The following is a 16854-nucleotide window of genomic DNA, read 5'->3' on the forward strand; positions in this document are numbered from 1 at the left end:
GTGTCTGTCCTGCGACTCCATCTATCACGTTAACGCCGTTGTGCCTGACTGAAGGACAAAGGGCGGGTCATAAACTGTACCTTAGTCGTTGCCCTATCCTGCCCACTTGGCATAGAGCCGAGATAGTAGGGCCTGAAGGGCGACCGGGGCACAGGCATCGGATTGAGAAATATGCTGGCACAGCAGCAGCGCTCCATCAAACACACACACACAACACATGCTGCGGTGGCAGACGTCAGTGGACTGCAGGGGTGCATGCCAATGAGGAACACATGGCGCCCACAGGCTCATTTCACTGAATTACACAATGGACCTTCACCAGCGGCACCTGAAGGACAACATATTAAGACTTGATGTGGCTTTCTACACATGTAGAGGCACCGCGTTAGGAGCGCTGCATTGCAGTTACTGGTTTATCACTCTTAGGTTAAACAAAGTCGGAATCTAAATCATCCACGTGGTTATTCAGTTTGACTTTCATGTAGGCTGAGGTAACGGCTCAGCCTTCATGGTTTCTAGGCCTCAAAAGATATAAACTGAGAATGTAGTCACACCGCATACATGTTAAGATACACAAACAGAATCCATCTGAGCCACATAATCTCAGGAAACACAATCACCCCAGCACCAAAAACAGCTCAACAAGAAGCACACAGTTTCAATTACAACTCAGTGACTTCACCGGCATCCAAGGTCAGCTCTCCCTGCATCTTAAAAACATTAACTCTAATGTGCATTCACCCGCAAGTGTGAAAGGAGGGAGGCAAGGTGCATTAAGGGTAAGAGTGACGGAGGAGTGAGGTTAGGGTTTTAAACGGCTTCACTGACACCAATTTAGCAGTTCAGCTCCAGTGTTTGTGATGGATGGACACAGCAGTGTCAGGCAGAGGAGAAGAGAGGAGATTTACTCAACAATAATCCAGAAAGAGAAAGGCAGTAAAGCAAGAAACCGTTTTATTTGTCTACCAACCAGTCAAGCAGGAGTTTACACCCATGTCCGTCCAGACTTGTAGTGCATGCAGAGGCTGCGAAGGAATTTAATAAGAAGGTATTAAGCATATGTATATCAATGCAAAAAGAAAAATGCAAAATAAAAGAAGATGATTCTGCAGAAAAGTAAACAATGCTTCAAAAATCAATGTTGGTGTAAAAAAGCTACAAATTCTAAAACGCTGGGGCAAGGTAGGCGCCTAAGATTACTGCTGCCAGTTCAGTATCTGACCAAATGTGATGTATGGTCACAATATGTGAGACAGAGAGTGAGAATAAAGAGCGAACATCAAGAAACAGAAGGAGCGCAAAAGAAAAAAAAAAGAAGAAGCTTGGGTGCAGTCTGCGGTGACTGATCCTGCTGTGTAACTGAGTGATAAAGCTTGCTCAGCAGCATCCCTCTTACATCTAACCTTCAGGGACCAGTTTTGCTCTGTTGTCTCCGCTCTGCCTCCTCCACACTGCCGGTTCCTTTGTATTCACGAGCAGCAGTGACTCATTCACAGCTCGTAGGAATGAATGAAGGCCAAAGAGAAAAAGAAGAATGAATTGAAAGAATTGGTGAGATGATTTTCACTGCACTCGGTCTTACTGCGTTTCAGCTTTTACGGCGTCATCTTTGGTAGTCACCAAGGCACCCGAAGCTGCTTGAATAGCTAGATGACAAGAACGGACTTTCATCCATAAAAATGCAATGGCTTCTAGTGACCTTCCACCCCCCTCCCCCACGACCTCTCCTGACCTCGTGTTCTCCTCACCCCTCACCAATGAGACTCAGCCAGAGCAGAGGATGCAGAGCCACAGGACCTGATGAGAAAGCACATTGCGGCTAATGAAGCAGCTCCCTGGTGGTCAAACTAATTAGCGCAGATTAATGATTTGATTTAAGCACATTGACGAAATAAAAAGGACAAGGCTTGCATCGTCAGTGAGGTCAAAAGGTCGCACAGCTCCACACAGCCACATATACAAAACCAAACTCTATGCAGCGACGTTTACGTGCAGCCAAAGTAAAAATCTCATTTGTTTTTCGGGAATTTATTTCTCCCCTGTGACTGTCCTGCAATAAAATCTGTAGAGGTATGAGCCTCGCTCTGTAATCCTTCTCTTTCCAGCTCTCTGGCTGCAAAGCTTCGTTTCAATGAATTATGTAGCGCTCCACCTGGCCATTAGCCTACACCGCTCAGTCAGCCTCTAAACAAGCCCGGGAATGGATAGCAGGCAGCAAGCGAACAACCTTGGGTTCGTATTCAGCGCGTTACATGGGAGCTGCCGATTCTCTAAAAAAGATGCAATCACGTTGTCTCGTGAGCGTTACTTGAGCTTTGCCACGTTGATTTATGTGGCACTATACATCACACGTTAACTATTCACTCTAGCCTAGGATAACAACTGAGCCTCAGAATGAGTTATTCTACTTTATTTAATAACATCTACTTTATGCGATATGTCTGCACAGAATTTTGATTTGCTGCTCTGTGGAGTTCCTAAAGCTCTTTGGAAAGTGTAGTAGCTGTTTTTTGTGGGGTTTTTGATAGATGATCTATGCACCGGCTGCTGTTAGAAAAAGAGCCACAGAAGGGAAACGCTGCTCTATGTATCCCTGTATTATGGGGATCAGTTCAGTCATGTGACCTCTCCAACCCCGAGAGACAAGAGGAGGAAAAAACACAATGAAATAGGGGAATGGCGGCATTGTCATGACAACTTGCTGACATAGCAGTGTCTTCTTACAAGTCCTAACCTTACAGTTTCACCCAAAGGGCACACATACACAAACAGAGTGAGGCCAGTGGGGCAGACTGCTTTAATATGCATGAGTTATTTATATGATACACACATACACAAAAAGGCATGCATCTCTAAGTCCATTTATTATGTGTTGATGATGTTTTTCAGGATGGATGTGGTCCCAATTATAATGAAGTACACATTCATCGTCACAGACTTGAAGGATGAGTTGCCTCTGCAAGACCGTGCATGTGTTTAGCCCCAAGTGAATAATGGGGGAAAAGTTCTCTATACATACTTGTACAACTGCTTCCAGTCAGATAAGAACATTCAGGGAGGAGAATTAAATGGAAATCAAGAGACATGCATGAACAGATAGAGAAAATGCGATGGAGTACTGGCAGTGGAAATGCATGAGAATAAGGCATGAAAGGAAAAAAAAAGCTGAAAGCAACATAAGCACAACTGAGCCGACTATTACTAACTGATTACATTTAATACACTTGCACATTCGCTGTGTTAGTAATATGAAATGATAAAGGAATGCCTTGTACTGCCAGCTCCTAGTTTCGGCAACCAAAACAGACTGACTACTTATTAAAGTCAAACACTGTCGAGCAGCCGGCAGATACCGTATCTGAGATAACAACATAAATCTGCGTGGGACACCCAAACAAAGCACAGCCTCATTTAATTGCATAGCTATACAGAACATTAAATCTGGACTAGTTTAATGATGCAAATCAGATCTATTAATACACATATCCATCTTTATATTTAAGGAATAGTAGGAATAGTGCTGGCACGCTATAAATGTTCTAGATAAAGTGAATGAAAACATGCTGAACAAGCAAGACTTTTCGATTTTCTTTATGAGATTTACACCTTCTTAAACTGCGTTTTCATTTGAATTTACATTCAGGTGTCGAAAGCGATGAAGATCTTAATGGATTAAATGGGGAAAACTTTGATCTAGCAGTACAGCAGCACAGCCGGGTACAGACCCAGACCAAAGTCTTTACCGGGAACCCTTCTGAACTGCACAATCAAAGCAGTTCAGAAGGAAATCAACATTCAGGCCACCCGTTAGACTTCTGTACCACTTTACCTCCAAGCATTCCTGTGGAAGCCCCTTAAGCAGAGACATGACAAGTCACAAGGAGCACTAAGAACTTGATCAGCATCTCAAGCCTGCCTGTCTCCTCCATCCTCTTCTACGTTCTGTTTCTGTACAACAAACTATGAACGTTTTTGCCTAATCCAGCTGTGAAAAATGCTGGTAATATGGTATATTATTGATGCCTCCAGTGTAAGACACAATAAAGGCAAGTGCAGGCCCATTCATAAATATTCTGTGCATGCTGCAGTCAAGCGGCACAAGTTGCGTCACTTTGAAACTGTGTTCTCTGTTATTACGTGTTATACCAGAGCACTTTGCTGTGTAGGGTGCAGGAAAAATTCTAAATGTAATGAATTTTTCATGAAAGCTGCTCCATGCAGGGGTTCCCCAAGCTCACTTGGCAAAATCAAATATTTAGAAAACGAGAGGGGGGGAAAAAAAGAACGAAAGGGGATTTCTCTATTTTTAGCTGCTCCTCGGCTGCAGCAGAGAGCCTGAGGTACAGTAGTCAGCCAGCCAGTGAGGCAACACTTCAACCAGCCATGTATGCATACACATTTATCTATTTATTTGAATTAGCATAAAGAAAAACATCCTAAAAGATGGGAATAAAAGATATTAACCGTTTTAATCAGACTGTCAGCAACGTCCAAAAAGAAATAGTGGTTCCAGCATGCCACTGCTCTCCCGTGGGAGCCGATCCACCCACACACAGCTTCACGCTAGCGTGCATTAGTTGCGTCACAGACCCAGTCTGACACCAAATGACCATTTTCTGCTGATTCCATTGCTGGCCTAAGGCTTCTAGTCCTGCACTGGCAGCAAAAGTCCTCAAATCTGCTGCTGCTGATCTAAAAAATAAATAAATAAAAGAATCCACTCAAGGGGATGAAGCGATGAGAGAGCACAGCTGAAAAAGAACGCATGGGTAGGGTAAAAAGAAAGAAAAATCTCAAAATCATCTGGGAACATGACAAACCCAGCAAGCAACGCACATCAGGACTCAGCTCAGCTGCCCGCTCTTCCGTGATGTATTAAAATGCGTGAGTGGGCCTCGAATGCAAATCTGTCCTGTGTAAGATTTTAAGTTTAAGTAATGCATGGGAAAACAAATCTGCTTAAGTAGGATTTCCTCTCTTAGAACCACTTTCCATTTACTGTATTGCTGTTATTTATGGGTGAGAAATGTGTACCGTGTATTTACTTTAACTGTGACGCTGCAGCAGCTGCAAGGGTGTTTTTGTGAACACTGTTACAACTGAAAATCTTTCTTCTTCACAATCTGCCCTTGTGACAAGCCAATGAAAGCAACACGGTTCTCTTTAAATGGCTTAGTGATGAAATGTCATTCAGAGGCACACGGGCTCAAGAGAAACGGATTAATTCCACTGCGTCTCCTCCCTTTTTTTTATTTCTTTACTTTACTTCACTTACTCTCAGAAGTCTTTCGCGTGCTGCCACGTTTAGCAAATCCTTTTACTTAGCAGCCTAATCCATCATCATCTTTGGATTCTCCTCTTAATCCGTCGTTCTTTGTGACTTCTCGTGCATTCACTTTACAAGATTTGAACAGAAAGTAGACAACTTTTTGTTTATCCAAGACTAAATGTTTATGGTTAATAAGTAAAGAGGTTTCTCTAAAAGGTAAAAAAAAAAATCAGATCAAAACCTTGTAAAAAAAATTGCAACAAAAATGTATGTGATTTATGAGATTAATGGTATAATTAAAGCCTGTGCTGTGACTTTGTGAATCATCACATAGAGAAACTTTTGAGCAGCGCTGTAGCATTTAAGGACATTTGAGGAGACCTTTACAGTACCTTCCTTTCATTTCTTCCCTGCCAACAGGAACATACTGGGGAGGGGTCCCAGATCCAGCCTGAAACACAACAAGCTGTGTGTTTGCCTGTGCATAGATAATGTTCCAACATTTGAGAGGGTGGCAAATAATCTTTCAGCTGATGAGTGGCCATGAATGAGGCATCTGGGGGCTGAGGGTAGAACCACATTACACTCGGTGAAGCTGTGAATTCATTACAGCAGCGAGCTAGGTTTTCAGTGTGCCACAAGCTGGCACCTGCAGCTTTTCAGTTTCTGTAAATGACAGACATGGCACACTAATCTGCTCCATGTCTCTAGAGCTATGCCCAGAATTTATTTGGCATCCTCAATACATCCTCCACTAGGACTATTACTTCTGCTACTCTTTTAAACCACAAAAATGCTCATTCCAACTCAAGAGCTCATTTTTTTTAAAAAAAGAAAAAGTTGTGTTCATACTCAAACTGACGTTTCTAGTTAAAAATTTCCCCTTTATGACTTGGAAATTAATCACACACACTAAGCTAATTCTTAAACAAGAAAAAAAAAATCCTGCTGTTTTCATTCCTGTAGGTGTGCTTTGCAATTCACAGCCATGTAAGAACTCCTGAGACAATTTGATTTCTGGGTATCTTGAAGGATGACAGGCGATCTAATGATCTCTTAACAGGGTGAATATAATCAACACAGGAGAGCACGACGAGAGGATGTGAAGATTACATAGCACAGCCATGCTTTATTCAGATTTCATTAATTTGGTGTTACGCAAGTAAGAAAAGGACTGTGCTCTGCAGCAGTGCCTCCTACACACTGTGGCAGGGGAGTATGAAGCCATACTTGACGTTGAGGATGAGACTTTTCTGCCCTGCATTTTTTTTCTTTTTTTGTAAGTGTAAGCTTGTAGGAAAAACAAGTGTACAAGCCTTCTGCGAATACTTACCCACACTACCAGCCACCCCCCCAAAAGCCCTCAATTCTAACCCACACCCCAACTGCAGGTGCACACTCACATTCATATATGTGTACTCCCCCTCCCCCAGGCAAGCATCCTGCCAGCTCTCAACAGCTGCTCTCTCCAGGGTCACACCTGGAGCCTACCAACTCCTTAAAACTAGGTACCCCCCCCACATGTAAACAGAAACAAAAGTGTGAAAAATGAACATTTTCGTAGCATAAAGTGTCTGTGCTAAGCAGAGGGATCCTCCGTTGTACCTGTACACCTTCCCAACCCACTAACCTCGCCACAAAGAGCAAACTCAGCTGCTGCCAACATCTGAGGATGATGCTTGTCAAAACACTGCTTCTTCAGTGAACTGTATCACAGTTGCATGTGTAGCCTAATAGTCCGTGTTGCATAATGCACGACCAGATTAATGCTACATTTACAAGCTAAACAGAGCCTGGCAACATCGCTGCGAGAGACAGATGAAAGCGTACAGCTAAATTCACCCTTGTCATCTGTGCGGCTGTCAGGCCACGCTTTTGGTCATAATGCCTTATTTTTTTGGCGCTTCCCGAAAGGCGCGTCATTGTGCACAGTGCGTCCAATGGGGTTAGGTCAGAGAGCGTTTAAAGACATCCATCTCATCCCACAGAGCAGCTCTGGGAAGCTCAACGCAGGATTTATGTCCATTTATAAACCATTATAAAAATAAATCACTTCTCGTGAAGAGAAAAAAAAAAAAAGATCTGCTGGGCATCTGTATGGACAACAGCAACAGAAATATTTTCATAAACAGAACTTTTTTTTGTTCTCCACATGTTCTTGCACTTATGTAAATCCCATTAGCACTTCTCCCTCCAGCCACCCTCCCTCGCTCACTCTCCATCTGAGCAGCACAGGGGTCAAGAAGAACAATAGCCAGTCTACCGCTAAGAGAGCACAACACTGGAATGGAGTGAGATTTTTTTTTTTTCTCCCTCGTCTCTGTAGCAAAGCAACACTCTTAAAACACCCTGAAGCCTGCATCAACATGGAGATTGCACTGCGCAGAGGAGGTAGCATGCACAAGAAGGAGAGGAGGAAATGCAATTTAACTTGATGTGGTTGTACGGTGTCTGGCTGGTGTAACCCTGCGATCCCAAGAGAAAAGCCACTTACGTGGAAACCCAAAGCAGCTCTATCAGACAATGCGTCTTTCCGAGAACATGGCGTGTGCTAGCAGCAGTACTCTCTGTTCTGATGGCCATCGCAGGATATACTGCACCCCTGGTAGCAAACATCTGGCAATTATTGACGCCAATTCATTTCCGGACCGGACAAAACAGGCAACGGAAGGCCATGTTTCTCATCACGGTTATGATTAGCTTAACAGCAGAAAATACACAGAAATTATTTTGAGGGTTTTCATCCAGCAGCGATGAAAAGGAAGTGGCTACTTGCAGTATTTAAGCAATAAAACACTTTCAGAAGGATCTGACAGCTGAGTGGAGCAAAGCTATCCATATAAAAAGCTAAAGAAGTTGGGGTGAGGGATGATAGGTAACTTGTAACGGTGAAAATGTTTTTAGCAACTAAATATTCCAGAATAAACTATCATTAAATCGTGATCCAAGTCCTCAGATGGGGGACTAGACTTCTGCACAAACTGTTTTCAGGCTTCAGAAATTTTGGTCTATGACAGGAGACCTCAGCCAATCAGAGCTCTTTTTAAATTAGATCAGCTGAGATGAGTAATGTAACCCCTCCCCAAATAAAAAAGAGAGAGCAAGAGAAAGAGTGCAATAGGTTTAAAGTGAGGACTTTCACCTGGGAGAGCAAGGTTGCAATCCTGTTTAAGTCAGCTTTCAATTTAGCCCCTACAAAGAAGTGGTGCCAAAGGAGAAGCTTACTGCCTACTGCAGATTAATAATTAGGCATAAGTTAGATCCAGTCCTAAACAAGTTAAACAGCAAATGCGATACAGATAATCACTCTATTGGGGTGTCTATTAATTATGTTATACCCATAACACGGTCTTGTTTTCTACCACCAGTGTTCCCAATCCTCGACAGTGTTTCTGTGCTCTGAGAGTTTAACTACACCAAAAGGTCTTCTGAGAATTTATTTTTAAATTTGATTTCCAAAAAGAAGTCAGGGATCAGTGAGGATGTGGTGGAACAACATGCACCAAAGAGGCTGCAAGAACAAAGCAAGCATTTCTTTCCCGCATAGCTGAAAACAAAAGGACTTCTAGCATTCTTCATATCACAAAAAACTCTGCTGGCATTTCCCCAGGAACCTTCCCACACTGTCAAAACAACCGGCCACCACACTGAAAAACAGCCACTGGTCAATGAGGTTAAGCAATAAATACAACACACTACAATTGCTGCGGTTAAAAACTTCCACCACTGGAGACAAATTATTATGCTCACATGAACCTTTTTTTTTTTTTTACATCACTTCTCTTCCTGATGCACACACTGTCATCAGTAGCACAGCCACGCAGAGGTCAGTCGTTCACAGGCATGTCATAGTAACAGTAGTAGTCCGAGCTGGCAGCCCCACAGAAAGGTCGCCTGCTCCTGAGTAACCCTGCATGGCCAGTGTGGCATAATTTAAACCCTCCATGAGGACGGCAATGAAACGAGACCAGTCTTCTTTCTATATGTGTGCCAGCTTCTGACAGATCAATGTGTACCCTAAACTGATCCTGAAACCTGAGCCTGTCAGCCCAGAGGGGCAGAGAGGAGCAGGGAGAAGGCGGGGTCTCTGGGGACTTCACTGTTTGCCTGACTATGTGCACAACCTGCATTTGCTTTGGCTGCTGCTAAGCAGACCAGGACACACAATTTAATGAAACTGACTGAGTGAGCAGAAAAAGGGACGTACCAGGTCCACGAGTGATAATCCTACATCAAAATAATAAATACATAAACACAGTGAGGTTTAAACTGTAAACTTAACAGTCCATTCCTCTGTTGCCTCTCTAAGCTGCAGTACACGCACGCACTGCAGGAGAAAATTGTGAGAGCAACTGTTCTTTCTAAATCTGTCAGAAAACACACCCCTTGTGTCCATGTGAGCATGTGTCTGTGTGTCAGGGTGCAGACAGCACTGCTGTTTAGGCCTCTCTTCATAAACTGGGCATCGCCTCCTTCATTTCCTATTCATCCTCCAGAGGCTTGATGCATGGTTTCCATGAGTACCTAATAAAAAATTTATAACTCAAAAACACCAATAATGGAAACTGGGATGGAAGTTTCAGAGAGACCTCTGCACTGCAAACTACAGTACTTAATGCAGAGGCCGTGAGGATGACAGCTAGGAGGAATCAATTAACCTTATCCTGTATGTAAAGCAGGTATCTAGCTACAAGCGCCAGAGACAGCAACGTCTAGACACTGAAAGGTTATTAAAGAACAACAGAGCATAAACAAAAGGTTTTAATATCAGTGTTTTCTGTTTATTTTATTATAAATTTAGCTCAAGGACGCCATTTGAAAGTTACCTTGGAATGCAGAAGGCAGTAAAATCAAACCCAGCATCTCAAGTTATTCCACGTCAATTACACCTTCTCTGCATCATTAGCATGTAAATCACTGCGGTCATCAGTGGAGAGGGGAAAAAGACCCCATCTAATAAGCACAGGTTAAGCCACAGCCCAAAGGCTGGTATGGAGGAAATATTCAAAGACAAACACGATTACTGATTAGTTCTATGGATCTCTTTGGAGACATTCATTTAAAAAACAAACAAACAAACAAAAACAACAATTTTCTCCTGTCTCCTTCCCCTTTAACCACAATTGGTCCTTCCTCCCCTCCCTTCTTGTTATAAGGGAGTTTTTCCTTCCCACTTTCGCCCAGTGCTTGCTCATAGGGATCATCTGATTGTTAAGGGTTTGTAGGGTCTTTACTTTTAACTATAAGGTGCTTTGAGGTAGTTTTACTTATAGAGAACAAGTCACAACAATAGCTGAGTAAACTGAACAGAAATAACAAGAACAAAAGTGTTTCAAATACATCTTTCTTTCATTCAGCTATTGCAAATGATTATTCTGCCACACGACAGTACCCACTGCAACGAGCCACCATCACACAAATGAAGTGACCTCCCAGACAAACGTTCACCATAGTAACACCAAGAACGGTATGCTGTAAATCTGTCCGAGCGAAAGAAGAGGAAAGACAAGAGGAAAGGTAGTAGCTCCTGTGTCCGTCCAAGTCATGTCTTTAGAAAACAGACGAGAGCAGAAAAACACACCATAAATGCTACACTGATGTCACCATTTGCTCTGAAAGTAGAGCAAAAAAGGTAAAGTTCAGACACCGTGCCTATTATATTACCCCAGAGATGTGGGGCCGGAGTTGAGAAATGGAGTGATGGGCTCTGTGTACTCATGCAGACACAAAGACACGCATCAAATATACATCTCTCTTACACATGTGCATGCCTTCTCTCTCTCCAAGGACACCAGAAGAACCCTTCAACGTAAAGCAAGTTGTCCTACAAAAGAGCAACTCCTCCCCTCTGAGGCAGAGCAAATTGAGATGGGGTTTACATTAATGGGTTTGAAGGGGGGAGAAAAAGCCCCGCAAAGTAAGTTTAAGGGGAGGCTTCTTCTAGATGTGGGTTAGCCTATATTTTTACAAAATGATTTTCTGGGTGAAAACCTGCAGTCCTGCTGTAAGGTCTTTTCTCCTTCCTCTGTTCAGGTTATGTTTACACTCAAACTCACAAGAAAGCATGATAAGCCATCGCTGTCTAGACTCTGAAAGATAAGAGTTCTCAAAGTGGATACTACTGAAACTGCGTTACCATGGTTCTCTGGGGATCTACAATACAAATAACGTACATTTTCCCCCCGATTATCTGCTCCCTCTGACATGTCAGAACATGTCTGGTTTTTCCAAACAATGCTTTACTGGAGTGAACAGATTATCCCTTTGTGAGCTCTCTCAAAATAGCCATCAAGGTCATCAGAGCAAGCGCTGCTTTTGATGGAAATCTGCACAAAGGGACGTCTTGAGCAGGACAACTCAGGGAGCATATTGAGCCCTAATGCATCTGCTGCGGAAATACCTTAGCAGGATGAAGGCGAAGCAAGTTGGTGTCTGAGACCGTTTGGGCCTTGTTTTTGTGGATGGTTCGATAGCTATGCTGCAATGAGTCGCTGTGATGAAGGGATCTGATCAATACTGGGTCTCGAGGGCAACAGTGCAGGCAGCAGAGCAGACTGATGCTCTGTAGGCTGCGCAATGCTGAAATAACTGGGCCAGCATCAGCAGCGTGGCTAATGATGCGAATTCATTTCAGTGGTAAAATAGGCACTAATTTCAAAAGTACTAGTAGTCAGCTGTCACTGAAACAGATGCTCATGCACACCGGTGAACATATAATCAACGATTTCGATGACAAAAAGTGGACAAATCAAGTAAAACAGTCAGTGGTTCAAGAGTTTTGAACAGTTATACAAAACAACCATATATTCTCTGTATCTCTGAATGCTTGTTTTTATCTTTTATCTGATGTTTTTAGTGTAAAAAATCAAACATGAAACTACTTTTTTGACCCATATCCGATCATGGTATGACAGTGTGAATGGCACAAATCCGATATTTTCAAATCCGATCTGGGTCACTTTCATATGTGGTACTGAATCCGATACATATCTGATGTTTTAGAAAGCGACTGCTGTTTGAACGGTCATGTCGCATTAAATCCGTCTTCTATGTCACTGACACAAGACAGACGCCAATTATCAGCGCCAGAGAAGCGCCTGATAAGACATCGCGAACACTTCCCGGCCATCCCGTGTAGATGTTAGTGAAACAGCTGGGAAGACAACGTTGGAGAAACGTGAACATTTTATTTGTACTGTATAATCTGCAGATTCTGACAGAAATCTGCAACTATCCTTTGACGCACCGCTCCTCTCTAAAACAGCATTAAAGATAATTATTAGGCCATATGTAAATAACAAAATAACTTTATAACTTAAAGCAAAATTGGGAAACATAAAGTCCGAAACAAGTCTTTATATTAAGGGCCATCAGTCAAACAATACTGGTTGGTCTGGGACTAAACGGAGCGCGTTGTGTGTGACGTCTTCTTTTGCGCATGCGGGCCACTTTGAGGGTTCACACTAGAGCGTTTTTGCTGTCACATTTTATTTGTAGTGCGAACAAGCAGACAAAAAAAAAAAATCGGATTTGAGCATTAAAACCTGCAGTGTGAACGTAGCCTTAGTGGCCGTCTCCAAGACTGAAGGGTGCCCCATGTCGCGGTAACCCAGCTACAGTGCACATATAGGATTACTACAGTCATAAGCTACTCCGTGAGCTATTTAAAGTATGCGATACATCTACATAAATCCAATTAATCTGAGCAAACACATTAAGAGACGGGTAAAGCCCCGACACAGATAAATAAAAGGAAACCTGTGAAGAAGTACACATAAGAACAGAGAAAACAGTCTGCTAACACCTCGAACACAACCTTGTCTTTTCTGGCTTCTTCATGCACACACAAAACTTGGAGAAAACACGCACACACAGAGCCAGTTGTGGTCTATTAATCATAAGCAACCTAGTTCTGCTTCTTGGTACAGATTCATCTCTCGTGTGCCTCTGGCCCAAGGTTGACTTTGCAGTCTCTGTATTTACCTCAGCGTGGTGCAGAGGTCACATGGCGTAGAGGTTTAAATCAGAAGAACAGAGCATGAGAGTGGGGGATAAAATCTTGAGGTATAAACGCATGCATTGTAAAAATCACATGACCCAACAAATTAAAAAGCAGTCTTTTAAATCTCTCGAATTAGAAATTCATAACTTTTCCGCCTCGGACGTTCCCAACATCCAATCCATTAACAAATGGAATGAAATAGGCTCGGGTAAGCGATGCTAATTGTGTTACAAACCACTGACTGTGTAACCCAGCGTCTCGGCATTCTTCCAGCCACACACCAGAGCTGCTCGGTTTAACTGTGAAGTTGCTCAAGTCGTAGAAAGCGGTCTGTAAGCTTTACAGATTTATTTATATAAATTCAGCCAGTCTGGGCTGAGCAAAACCAACTAAGTGCTTTAGTGTTGAAACATAATTCCTTGACTTTTTGCAAATGTCAGTCATAAGCAAGGAAAACAGAAGTGGATTAGAGGACGGAACAGATTTATCCTCTTCTGAATGCAGTGCCTCCTGTTCTGCTGCTACTTACCCAAATACAGAGATGCATTTTCTTTCTTCACATTGTCGTCCAGGTAGGTGGGTCCCAGGGTGTAGATTGGCGTTGACCCCATGCCCACGAGTATCTGGGCACAGATGAACAGTGCCACATACAGGTTGTGCTCATTGCCCTCCTGGTCGCGAGGGCACGATGCCACGTCCAGCAGTTCACGGCCGCTGTTGTTGCTGCTCTGACAAAGGCCTTCGTGGCCCGCTGAGGAGTTCATCTCTTGGATCTGGTAAGGTGGTGAGATGAAGTGGGGAAGGGAAAACAGCGCTGCGCCTACAGCGATAACAACACCCCCCACAGCCAGCCAGCGTGGCCTCTGACCTCTACCGCCGAAGTACGAGATGAAGACGACCACCAGCAAGCTGCCGATGTCGAAGCAGCTGACCAGCAGGCCGGACTCGGAGCTGCGCAGGCTGTAGCGCTTCTCAATGGTGGTGATGACGCTGCTCAGGTAGCCCGAGACCATCAGGGACTGGATGAAGGTCAAGTAGCACATGCAGAACAAGAAGCAGCGCGAGTCGCTCAGGATGACCCGCACATACCTTCTAGCTGGGATGCGGATAAGGCGGGTGATGGAGAATCCAAATTTTCTGCCACCGGAGCCTGTGGCCCTGTGGCCCTCCACAGGCAGGGAGCTGCTGAGCCCCACCATGCTGGACATAGAGGGGGAGAAGTCTGTTCTGGAGGAGGGGGATTCTTCCTGGCTGGAGTCTGGGGTTTTAGGATGAAGCCCACAACTGTCCTCTAGGGCCACACAAGTGTGGGCTGTGCCGATCAGCCGAGGCTCGGCAGCCTTGCCACCCTGTTGACAAGGTTCATTCAGGATTGGTAGACTTTTGGACTTGAAGCAGTTCTCTGGCTCCATGTATTGGTCCTGGAGCTCACAGATCTCCAGAGACTCAGACATATCACTCCCAGTTTCATCATTGTCCAATGAAGCCATGGCGCAGCTGGAGTTTCAGCTTCAGTCGGCCCCTGGCTGCGCTGACAAGTCTGCCAGTCAGTAACTAGTGCCACATGAGGAGAGTGTAGAGCTGCTGCAGGGCTGTGCGCTGGAGAAAGGACTGCCCTGTCAGTGATACTGAGGCAGACTGAACTCCTCTAGTTATGTGCATGTTTTATTCCACATCCCCACTCACAGCAGCACCGCTCTGTCACAAGCAGCCTCCCTCAAAGCAAAACATCAGACTCCTAATATGCTTACTAGACACAAAACAATCCTGATAGCGGTAGCTCGACTGCACACGGAAAAACATCACCTTCTTGAACTAAAAACCTGAAGTCATCAACAGAGTTATCTGTTGACAACACATTTCCTAGAATGTAATCAACAACTAAAAGATGCTGTCACAATGATTTTCTTATCTAGGATCCCATGTTGATTTTGATTTTATGGCTCTTTGTTAGATGGCAAAATTGGTTCAAAGCTTCTGTTGTTTCCTTTGTTCCCTTGCTGTGCAGCATCCTAGAAAAAAAACAATACAAAAAAGGGGGGTTAAGAAAAACATAATTAAGTATAGCTACTTCCAAAGTGGATACATTCATACAGGCCTAAATACAAAATACAGCCCTTTCCTCTTATGTCAGTTTTATGTCTACACAGGATTATACCAGTCGCCTTGTAAAGCTTAACTGCTACACAGGACTGGAGAATATTTCATAACAAATTTAAAAAAAAAAATAACCCACACTAGCAAACACTGGTGTCAAGCTGCCGAGGCGGTTAGGCAAAATAAAAACCCAGCTCTCCTTTGTCAAAACGAGAAATATAGCTAGAGAACAAAAGACCATGCTGTCCACAAACGTCTCAGTCATGACTTTGAAAAGAAATAAAACCCCCGATTCAACCGCGAGAGAAATATTACTGTGCTGAAGCTTAAAATAAATCTGACCTCGAGGCTGAACGACAATTTAATATTTATTATAACTTTAACGAAGGGCTCAGAGGCTGGAATACTCACACAGGACTGAGGGAGGTAGCCTGTTGTTCTACACGGAGCAGCCACACAGTGAATGAATCTGTGTGTGATGCGGAGGGGCTGCTACCGCTGGGGATGCTTTCAAATACGGTCGGAAATCATATAACGCAGAGTTTAGAGCCTGAAACAGTGCAGGAAAAAACTATTAAATGTTTTTCATTTTTTATAACAAAAACTCGTAAAATGGAAAACGCGCTAGAACTGCATGTTTGATATGACTATTAGGATTTTCTTATTCGAAGTGTATACTTAATTGAAGATTTACATGTTTTTAAAGTCCATAAGTGAAATTAGTGCTTTGTTTTTGAGCTCTGGGATATTGCAGTTCTCGGCCTGCGTCCTGCGGTTTTTCACCACGAACATTAATCGTAAGGCTGATTATCTTTTTCACAGTTTTCCAACTGTGACGGTAAAAATCCAACGCGGCTAGAGCAATTTGAACGCCCCAGATTGTGGGGGTGAATTGTTTTTCCCACACCAGCCATACTGGGATTTGTAGTTTCTTTCCGTAAGCCCAACCTACGTCCATTTCTTTGCTTTATCGTAGAAATAATTGACTTCAGTAACGAAGGTACTTTCAGGCATAAACTACATCTGCTACTCAAGTAAATTCTCCGAAATGTAATTTTCTTTCTCTTAACTTAAATTGCACTGACACTGTGACTCCATGTACCAGCATGCTTGTCAGTCCATATGGTCACTGGTTTAGTGCACTACGTCATGTGGACAGCTGGGACCCTTGCTGACATAGCAGTGATTGACTGGGATTGACAATGGCCTCTGAGCTTGCCACACTCTCTGAAGCCATAAATTTAAAGCAACATCAAGCGTAGTCATTTCATTTCTTTGAGACCACTGCTCCTACCACCCTGTCAATGACGAAACGGCCTCCAGGGATGCGCTGCAGTAAACACTGCAAATAACATAACATCCTCATCCTTGGACAAAAATGTTTTAACCTTTTATTAAGAAATACAAACAATACACAATAGAGATTCATTAATGTAAATCATGAAACTTGCCTTTTGAGGAGGACAACGTAAATGTCTCATGACAT

At 43.4% G+C, this 16854-nt stretch overlaps 1 protein-coding gene across 1 annotated transcript in view; it reads right to left on the bottom strand.

The window, feature by feature from the left end:
• LOC102308730 (solute carrier organic anion transporter family member 5A1) overlaps positions 1-15867 on the bottom strand; it is a 35437-nt gene extending 19570 nt beyond the window's left edge. Inside the window, exons 1-2 of the mRNA XM_005912174.2 lie at positions 15780-15867; positions 13801-15283 (exon numbers count right to left, since the gene is read on the bottom strand). Of these exons, the coding sequence (XP_005912236.1) occupies positions 13801-14761 (961 nt within the window). The 5' untranslated portion in view covers positions 14762-15283; positions 15780-15867. The remainder of the gene's footprint in view (positions 1-13800; positions 15284-15779) is intronic.
• Positions 15868-16854: the final 987 nt, after the last annotated feature.

Source organism: Haplochromis burtoni, unplaced genomic scaffold, assembly GCF_018398535.1.
Source record: "Haplochromis burtoni strain Fernald_Lab_line unplaced genomic scaffold, NCSU_Asbu1 Contig_1, whole genome shotgun sequence".
NCBI lineage: Eukaryota > Metazoa > Chordata > Actinopteri > Cichliformes > Cichlidae > Haplochromis > Haplochromis burtoni.